This window comes from Poecilia latipinna, unplaced genomic scaffold, assembly GCF_001443285.1.
Source record: "Poecilia latipinna isolate Pla-1442-1.1 unplaced genomic scaffold, P_latipinna-1.0 Scaffold2736, whole genome shotgun sequence".
Taxonomy (NCBI): Eukaryota; Metazoa; Chordata; class Actinopteri; order Cyprinodontiformes; family Poeciliidae; genus Poecilia; species Poecilia latipinna.
This window is the reverse complement of record NW_015115352.1, coordinates 6966-16886: the sequence shown is the minus strand read 5'-3', so window position 1 is coordinate 16886 and position 9921 is coordinate 6966. Positions and strand designations below refer to the sequence as shown.

The 9921-nt window shown below is 40.0% G+C and overlaps 2 protein-coding genes and 1 long non-coding RNA gene across 3 annotated transcripts in view; 2 read left to right on the top strand and 1 right to left on the bottom strand.

Annotated features, from left to right (window-relative positions):
* Positions 1 to 5297, top strand: part of gsg1l (gsg1-like) — a 28286-nt gene extending 22989 nt beyond the window's left edge. Inside the window, exons 4-5 of the mRNA XM_015021192.1 lie at positions 900 to 1011; positions 4824 to 5297. Of these exons, the coding sequence (XP_014876678.1) occupies positions 900 to 1011; positions 4824 to 5154 (443 nt within the window). The 3' untranslated portion in view covers positions 5155 to 5297. The remainder of the gene's footprint in view (positions 1 to 899; positions 1012 to 4823) is intronic.
* On the bottom strand, positions 1577 to 4817 carry LOC106938974 (tripartite motif-containing protein 16-like). Its single transcript, XM_015021191.1, has one exon. The coding sequence runs from the start codon at positions 3459 to 3461 to the stop codon at positions 1800 to 1802; it is 1662 nt and encodes a 553-aa protein (XP_014876677.1). The 5' UTR covers positions 3462 to 4817; the 3' UTR covers positions 1577 to 1799.
* A 1194-nt stretch (positions 5298 to 6491) lies between the features above and the next one.
* LOC106938973 (uncharacterized) lies at positions 6492 to 9677 on the top strand. The gene is made up of 2 exons (XR_001422732.1): positions 6492 to 6806; positions 9021 to 9677. It is a non-coding gene; the product is annotated as an uncharacterized LOC106938973 (long non-coding RNA).
* Positions 9678 to 9921: the final 244 nt, after the last annotated feature.

Sequence of the window (9921 nt, the reverse complement as noted above, 5' to 3'; positions counted from 1 at the left end):
CTTCTCCTTTTGATTTGCTGTAATCCTGGAAGTGATCGGACGTCTGAATCTAATTGATTTGATGGCTGATCAGAACCGGACCCAAACCCTGAGGCTGATCAGAACCGGGCCGACCCAAACCCTGAGGCGGATCAGAACCAGACCCAAACCCTGAGGCGGATCAGAACCAGGCCAACCCAAACCCTGAGGCGGGTCAGAAACGGGCCGACCCGCGTCCCTCTGCCTGCAGCAGAACCAGCCCAGCTGACTGATCCAGTCTTTCACCTTCTCCTTTTGATTTGCTGTAATCCTGGAAGTGATCGGACGTCTGAATCTAATTGATTTGATGGCTGATCATTAAATCAGTTTATTCAGCGTAATTCTGAGGAAACGTTCTGATTTATTACTGAGGCTGCAGAGATTTACTGCTGCTGTGATCCCACTAATGATCCAGTCAGAAATTAAATGTAACTTAGAGCCTTGTTAACTGTCACCATATGCAAATTTAATACCATAAAATGTTTTAATATAAAAAAATACATGAAGAAGGGATCGTAAACAAAATTCTTTAATAAAATGAAACTCAATAAATATATTTTGGGGAAGCCTTTCAGATGCTTTGCTGCTATAATTTCATTGGATATATATTTTTTTTCAGTTACAAATTCTCTTATTTCACATATTTTAAGAAATAAATATTCTTCACCCCTCACTGCAAAAACACTGTGTATTTTCTGGCTTTTAAAACAGTGCAGAGTTCATCTAAAGCCCAAAAAGCATAAAATATTAGAATATAATTTAAAAGAATTGAGCTTCTTTATTTTGGTCTCCTTAGAAGCTAAATGTTCCATAAATGTCAGATATTTCCGTTGGATGCTAATCCAGATGTGAACTCCTCTACATGACGTTTTCCTCTGCAGGCCTTCTGGGGATGGTGGCCCACATGATGTACACGCAGGTGTTCCAGATCACAGTCAGTCTGGGCCCCGAAGACTGGAGGCCCCACAGCTGGGACTACGGCTGGTCCTTCTGGTCAGTCGCTTCCACTTGAAACTTACCTTAATGCTCAGCAACTGGAGAAAAATTCATTTTATGAATTAGAAAAAAAGGCTTACACATAAAAAACAATTCTTAATGTAGATTTTTGTATTAATTTTGAATTAATTTACTGACTATTTTGGCAATGGAATTTAGGTAATATTTTGATCATTTGTGATATTTATGCAGTTATTCATGTGGGCGTTCCTCTCAGTTTTTCAAAGACTGGTAGCTCCTTTATTGTACATCTTTGTTAGCATAGAACAAAAAAAATGTGGAGAGCTGGCCTTGCCAAACGTGGCACAAAATATAGAAATAATAAATTCCTTGTTGAAGATAATGTGCCAAATATTGCATCCCCAAAACAAGAACTTCTTATCTTCCTTTTTATGTCAGTCATTTTTTTCAATTTTTTTATGTTCAGTATTTATTTTTACTGTATTTTCTATTTATATGAAAAAGTGAGAAAAAATTAAGCAACAAAAAGTGACAGTGAATTAAAAAAATGTGTTAAATACAAAATATGAAAAAATGAGAAAAAATTATAAAATTAAAAAGAAACTAATAAAACAAAAGATTAGAAATAACTTATAATTCAGTGTGACATGCATTAATATTTGCTTGTCATTCTTTACAATTATGATTTAACATTAGCACTGCTATTCAAATTTCCATCAACACATCAGCAGTGATGAGAACATTTAACCCAGAAAAACAAAGTACAGAACAGCAGAGACAACAGAGTAACAACCCTGACCAACAGCAGAGACAACAGAGGAAGGCTAGTTGGGTTTGCAGAACTCTGCCGAGGCTCCAAACCAACCAACTGTAACTCCAGCATGCAGCGGCTCAGTGAATGTGGTCTGAACTCTGTGGATCAGAGTCATGGTTTCAGAAATGCTGTAGAAGGACAGAAGACCTGCTCTGTGGTCCAGGTACACTCCGACTCTGGAGGAAACTGGACCTGAGACGTCAGTCCAGATGTTGTTGTGACCAAATTTAGAACTGGAACAATCTAAAGCCCACGATATGTCATTACCTGCAAATCCACATTTCTTCCCCTGCCCTGCCGTGCTGATGTTCTTGTATGCGACGGCCACAGAAATCATTCCTTTCCACTCCACCTCCCAGTAACAACGTCCAGTCAGACTCTCTCTGCTCAGAACCTGAGAATATTTAGTGAATCTGTCTGGGTGACTGGAAGAAGACTGAAGTCGCTTTATAAGTGTCACCTTCCTGTTCCCCTCTGATAGCACCAGGTATCTGTATGCTGTGTTTGGATCCAGTGTGATTTCACAAGAATACTTTAAGAATCCAGCTCTGGTTATTGATTCTGGTTCTGGTTCTGACAGTAGAACATCCACCTTACTGACCATCAGTGAGATGGTTCTCCATGAGTCTCTGAGGACGTCCTGTAGTTTCTCTCTGAGCTCTGACACAGCTGCTGTCACGTCCTCAAAGTGTCTCAGAGGACGGATGTTCATGCTGGATGAGCCTTTAGGCTCCCTGGGTGGCAGTGAGGGGAAGTTGAGGAGAAACTGGTTGTGATCCTCTGTGTGTGAGAGCTGCTCCAGCTCAGCGTCTTTCCTCTTCAGCTCAGTGATCTCCTGCTCCAGCTTCTCCTGAACATCTTTGATTCGACTCACGTCAGTTTCCTGCTGGGATCTGATCTGCTGCTTCACATAAAAGCTTCCTTTCTGGAGGAGACGGATCAGCTCAGTGAAGATCTTCTCACTGTCCTCCACTGTTTTATCAGCAGAGTGATTGATGGCCTCCACCTCCTGTTGAAGCAGCTTCACATCTTTCTCTCTGTCCTGGATTCCCTGCTGGATGTTTCCTCGTCTCTCCTCCAGCTCTTTCTGCCTCTCAGTCCTTTCTGCTGCAGCTGACACTGTGTCGTGACCTTTATGTTCATCCAGTAAACAGAAAGCACAGATACACTTCTGATCGGTGCGGCAGAACATCTTCATCACCTCATCATGCTGAGAGCAGATGTTCTCCTGCAGGTTCCTGGACGGCTCCACCAGCTTGTGATTCTTCAGTCCAGGGACATCAAGGTGAGGCTGGAGGTGATTCTCACAGTAGGAAACCAAACAGACCAGGCAGGACTTGATGGCTTTCAGTTTCCTCCCAGTGCAGATTTCACAGGCCACGTCTTCAGGTCCAGCATAGCGGTGATCAGCAGGAGCAGTTTGGAGTCCAGTCTTCTTCATCTGCTCCACTAAAGCTGCTAGCATGGTGCTCCTCTTTAGTGCAGGCCTGGGTGTGAATGTCTCCCTGCACTGAGGGCAGCTGTGGATTCCCTTCTGATCCTCTGCATCCCAGTGGTCTGTAATACAGATCATGCAGTAGCTGTGTCCACAGGGAATCGTCACCGGGTCCTTCAGCAGATCCAAACAGATCGAACAGGAGAAAGTTTCTCTGTCCAGCTGATTCTGCTCCATTTCTGCTCTCAGTCACAGCGACTGTGATTTTCACTTCCTGAGACAGAAACAGGGTTGAGCTCTGATCTGTAAATCAGGTGTCAATACAGAGAGGCTGCAGCCAATCAGCTTTCACCTTCAGCAGGTGTTGGTTCCTCCCAGCTTCAAGGTGTGTTTGAGCAGGAAGAAGAGGGAGGAATATCAGGGTTAAGAAAAGCCTGGAAGATGACTAACCAAATGAACGGCATAAATAAAGTCAGGCCAAGTTTATCTGTGTATCAGGTTTCAGCAACTAGGCAGTTCAAAGTTCTTTACATCATAAAAACATCACACAGTCATAAATTATGAAACGAGCAATAAACATGGCAGTTTATCAAATGCCATCAAGCAAATACACATCGATTAGGTTGATCAATGTCTTACTTACTACTAATCAAAAGCAGCTTTTTGGGGTTTTTAGCTGTGATTTAAAGGAACTCAGTGTTTTGGCTGTTTTGAAGTTTGTTCCAGATTAGAGAGGCATAAAAAGTGAATTCTGGGGATCCAGAAGACCTGAGTGGTCTGTAAGGCTGATAAAACATCCAAACCTGAAGGCGTGCAGGTTAGCAGGCAGTGGCGTTCAGCTCCCAGGTGAGTGACAGGGCCGCTGGCTCCGATAATCATCCAGTCAGACCTTCACAGCTCTCTGCTCTTTGGTAAAACCAAGCAGCAGCTCAAACAAATCACCCATCAAACAAGGACGGGGAGAACAACCTCATCTGCTTGATACTCTCCTCCCATAAACCTTCGACCTCGCATGCCGTGCGTTTCTGACGACATGCAGTCAGGTTTTATTAAGCTGATATTTAGTGCCAGGAAGCATCAGTCCTTTCAGACCCTCATTCTGCTCAGAAACCTTCAGGATGAAAAGTCCTGAAGCCGATGTTGTTCATCTGCTGCATCAGCACCACTTTAAAAGTACTACATTAATTATTAATATAATAAAAAGATTCATATCCATTTTTCAGATTTTATCACATTCAGTCTTTCCAGCCCCAGACCATCACACTACCACCACCGTGTTCTGGTATTACGTCCCACCAGATGTAATGTCTACTGGGACTACTGGAGTCCCAGAAAAAAAATGTCTCAGCAACCATTTCCAGACTGATGTAAATGACTTCCTTGAATTTCTTAGATCAGGGATGAACGTGTTGCTTTTTGAGATCTTTTCGCCTACTTCATGACGTCAGGCAGGTTCTGCTTAAGTAAATCCTCGAGTCTACAGGTCAGGCAGGATCAGACAGCAGAGTTGCTTGGGAAATTGAACGTTGGAAGGTAATCGCAGTTTGTTTGTTAGCTTACTCTGACTCTGACTGATTTTCTCTTTGCGTCTCCAACCAGCATGGCGTGGGGCTCCTTCACCTGCTGCATGGCCGCCTCCGTCACCACCCTCAACTCCTACACCAAGACCGTCATCGAGTTCCGACACAAACGCAAGCTGTTCGAGCAGGGCCTGCGCGAGGAGCAGAGCTACCTGGACCAGGAGGCCTTCCACTACTTCCGGGACCGCTCTCTGCAGTCCGTCTCCGGCTCCGTGGAGGTCTACCCCGGCCACCCCAGAGCCGGTCTCATCGGGCCCGGCCCGGCTCCGGGTCATGGGAAAATGAGGGGAACGTCGGCCTCCATAGACCTGGGGGAGAACACAGACTCTCTGGGGGAGGAGCAGTGCTGAGGCCTGGAGGCTCCGGACCGTTTTCCTCAGCGGACCCCGCTCAACAGCAGAACTGGACCAGAGATAAAATGGAAACGTACGGATTAAACGTGACAGATGCTGTTTGTTTTTGTCAAAATAAATGATGTCAGTCTAACATGTGAGCGACTGATTGAAGTCCGTCACACGTCTGTGTGAAGAGTCAACGTTGTCTGTCCGGTGTCCAACGATTTTCAGTATTTTTAAGACGTTAGCAGTTGAGTTGGTTTAAATTTGGATGATCAGGATCTGCTGTAGCAGGAAGTTAATGGATATAAAGAAATGCCAAAGAGCAGAACAGCAGCAGCAGAGAAAATTCAGAAAAGTTTTAAATGTCACTAAAACGGCTACATCTCAGGAAAAGATGGTTGCCATGGTGATTCCCACCTTTTCTGGGCAATGCAGTTAAACCTTTACAATATAACATATATTAGTTTTGATTTATTAACCTTATTAAGAAGTTGGAATGTATTTTAATGCTGAGTCTCTGGTTGCTGTAATAAAAAGCAGCAACTTCAAGAAAATAATCTGATGAGATTATCTGATGAATTTAGATTTAAAGTAAGTAATCCGATAGAGAAAACAGAAGGATGCCGCCGGAGGAAACTGTTTGAGTTGTGTAATGCTTTGGTGGATTGTAAACAGCAGGGATTAAATTGGCTGAGAATCGCCGTGGTAACCGGGGGGATTTGGGGTCAACGTTAATCCAAACACAAGTTGCAAAGCTCTGTGCCGTTTGGCTGCAAACTGCCGGTTTGTGCCGGATCTTAATGTTCTCTGATGTAAAACGAGCAGAAAACGTTTTAACACTTTGTGTTTTCTCTCTCTATGTCCAATTCAGTTCCTGTAAAGTTTCTAACTGCAGACTGAAAGGACTGTGAAGAAAAACCCTTTCAAGAGTTTGGGAATTTTTGTATGACGTCGACTTTTTTAGGTTATAGTCTAGTGGTTACATATTAAAGCAACAGACTATTAACGTAACACTGAGCTTAGTGAGGGCTGCTCTGAGGTCTGAAGTCCTCGTCTCAGATGGAAATGAATCTTGAATTTCATTCAGAAATCAAAGTTCAAGAGTCTGGAAGACGAGTTGAAATTTGTGTAAGTTTTTATACAGCTAAATTGGGTCCATAAAGTTAGCTCAATATTTTTTAAAGAGAAAAAGATTAGAAAAAGGAAAAAAAAAATTAATTGAAAAAAATTTTTCAGTTTTGAAACTGAAAACAAATGGAATAAAAAAATATTTTTGAAACTGGAAGTTTCAAAAATGTGCGTCACGTTTTGGGCGTAATGACCACGCACGTATTCTGGTAAAACACGATGCTCTTGTGCAGCGATGACACAAACCTGTTGTTCGTTGCCAAATGAAGGACGGCTCTTTCACAGTCCTTGGAGAAAGCATTAGAGTCCTGTCTGCGCCTCCTGAGCCTAATGAGGCCTGATGATGGCAATGCTTCATCTCAAGGTGGAACTGCAGATTTCAGTCAGCAGCACAAACAAACTGACTGACTGCGTGACCTTCTCCTTTGACGACGGCGCAGTTGTTAGCAGCATAAACATGCTGCAGGTTAGAAACACAATCAACAGGCGGTCTGAAGGAGGAACAGGAGTGAAAGTCTCTGCATTTCCATCACGAGGTGAGTATAATCAAACACTTTATTTCCAGATAGTAACAGTCAGTGGCTTGTTTTTGCCTCCTGAAGGGAACCAGACTGAACTCCGTTCTGTTTGGGCATCTCAGTTTGTTTCTATTCATTTTAACAGCTACTTTTTTCTCACAATTATTTCAACTTAAATACAAAAATTAGTACAGAATTAAATATTTTTAATTGAGTTAAACTGACAAAATAAGCAGAATTTTTGATTCAAAACCCCTTTTTGTTGCTAAATTGTTAAATAAATAGACATACGAGCCCAACAACAAAGATATTTATCATTTTTAAACTGTTATTTAGGTAATTTAACCATCAGATTGGAGCAAAGTTCATCTTTCCAGAATTTCAGGAAGCACTGATTATAAATGGAGCTTCTTTAGAAATGTGGACTGTGAACATTAGCGTTATCTGCTACATGTTTAGCACTGAGATGCTATTTTATGCTAAATACCTTAAAGTACAACTTTAACACAAGAATAGTATTTTCCAGCGTCCAATAAAATCAGTTTAGAAGCAGAAATTAATCTAAATCGGGCCAAAAGAGGCGACTTCTTCCATCTGTTCTAAGCGGATGCCGCTTGTGCGTCAGATTTATGGGTATACCAGAAACACACCACAAAGGTTCCGGCTCCAAAAGTTTGTATTAAAACTAACAAAAAAAATAAAAAAAAATAAATTGTCTTACTTTTAAATCCATATTACTTACCAATATAAATCGGCGCATTAAGGTCCAGGCCCTAATAAAAATCAGATTTAATTTGAGGATTTCATCGATGTAAAAAGTAACACTGATCTGCAGAATCAATAAATTACTTAAATTTAACCTGCTTGACAACATGAAGTATTCTCATTCATATCATGTCTCAATCTGAAGAACAGATGAGAAACGCAGTAATTGATTTATTTATTCATATTATTTTATTAATTAATTTTATTTAACCAGTTAGTTGAACAAATTCTCATTTTCAACAATGACCTGTTCAGAAAACAGAGACTGAAAAGGGTCATAAATCTATAAAAAATTAAAATTAAAAGACTTTCAAATCACAGAAAACAACATTTTATTCACAACAGAACATAAACAGCATCAACCTGGTTCTTCCTGCAGTATTTCTTGTATACGGGTTTACTGCTGCTTACGCAAACAAAAACACACTAATTATAATCATATAATAGTTAATCAGCCGATAACTTTACGCTATAACAGAAACATTTTGTGTTTTAGCCACAGAAAGACATTGAATTCAGCTGCAGTTATTATCCCAGCAGTCAGGGAGCATGCTGATCATTAAAGGTGGGATTTTTTACAAGGTTGCTCCTTACCAGGCATAAAACACCAGGGATCTGCCTCCCCATATATCAGCTCACACTGGAACTCCAGCCTTCAGAAAGCTCTGGACTGGCTGTGATTTGTGTCCTTCTGGTCTGTCGTTCGTTCGCTTTTTGCTTTTTCATGCATGTTTGTCCCAGAATTATGCAGCAGGCCGTCCATAAATACAACCTGAGCAAATAAAACATGTCAGAGCAGCCAGATAAAAATAGACTGCTGTTTGTAAAGTTACACAGTAAAAAATTAACAGCTATATTTTGGGTTTTTTAGCAAGTCATAGAAAAAAAATGTGGACATTAATTTTTCAAAGTTATATTTTCACCATTTTATTCAAACATTTATAAATGTCAGCATTCCACACTAGATATTTTAATTCACAAGCTAAATATTTAGTTTAAGCTACTTATTTAGCTTTCAACTCAAATATTTAGATAGGACGGCAAACATTTAGTTTGGTGATTAAATAATTAGTTTGGAACAAAATATTTAGTTAGCAAAATAAATAATTAGCTTGAAAACTGAATATCTAGCTTTCAAATTAAATATTTAATTCACAAGCTAAATATTTCCCAACTAAATATTTACTTTTCAAACTAAATTCTAATTTCAAATTAAATATTTATTTTCTGACTTAATGTTTACTTCTAAACTAGCTACTCATTTTTCAAACTAAATATCTCGTTTACTCACTAAATATTTAATTTGAAAGCTAAATATGTAGTTCGTAAAATAAACATTTAGCTTGTGAATTAAATATTTACTCTGATATTTAGAAATGTATGAACAACGTGGTGAAAATATGTCTGAAAAGTTATTTTTTCTCTGACAGGCTAAATAAACCAAATTTTGCTGTTACTTTTTTACAGTGTAACGCGCTGGTTTCTCCCTCCCAGTGTGGATCTTCAGAAGAACGACTTCTTTAAAGATAAACAAGGTTAACAAAAAGCAGTGATGAAACCCGGCGCTGGCTCTGGACGCCGCAGAGACGAGAGATTCTGGCTTTAACTGGACCATTGCTTCAGGTTGCATCAGAACGCGACTCTTTGATGGTCTGACTGTTGTATTATTTAAACTGATGAAAGGGGGAAAAGGGCACAAACATTATGAATGGAGATACATTAAATAAAGTCAACATCTAAAGATGGAAAAGAGTTCCCCCTCTAGAGGAGCAGAAGAGATATTTTTGAAGCTTCAGAGACGAACTCGGGTTGGTAGAAAATCAGGGTTTTCTAAGAGGATGAGAAAAAGAAACAAGCGTTAAAAACAAATTCATGTCCTGCTGAAATAACCTTGGAGGAAAAGATGTCTTCATGTCCGAGACTCGGGTTTCTGCAGAGTTTATGTGAAAGGTTACATCCAGTATCGCCCCAGCAGAGATTAATCTTATGATTTATTCATTTATTTTCTTGGAGATGCAGAAATTTAACCTGTTTGTGTTGCTTTCAATTATGAAAGCTGATCGTTTGTCAAGCTGTAGCTTCTGCACTGACAAAATAATAAAATAAAAAAGCAACAATCAATCCTACGAGGAAAGATGTGATTAGTTTTGCTTCAGAGTTGATGAAAACAGCACACATAAAATGTCAACTCAGTCACTATCTTAAAAGGCTTTATTTTCCTTTGATTTAAAAACCAAACTGGGAAGTTTTAGGAGTTTGATTCTTTTAAAACATTTACAGTAAATTTAATAAAAAAAATTAATCAACTGCTCCATGTTTTCCTGTTTATTTCAACCATACAACTCTGACAGCAAATAACAGGTTGGAA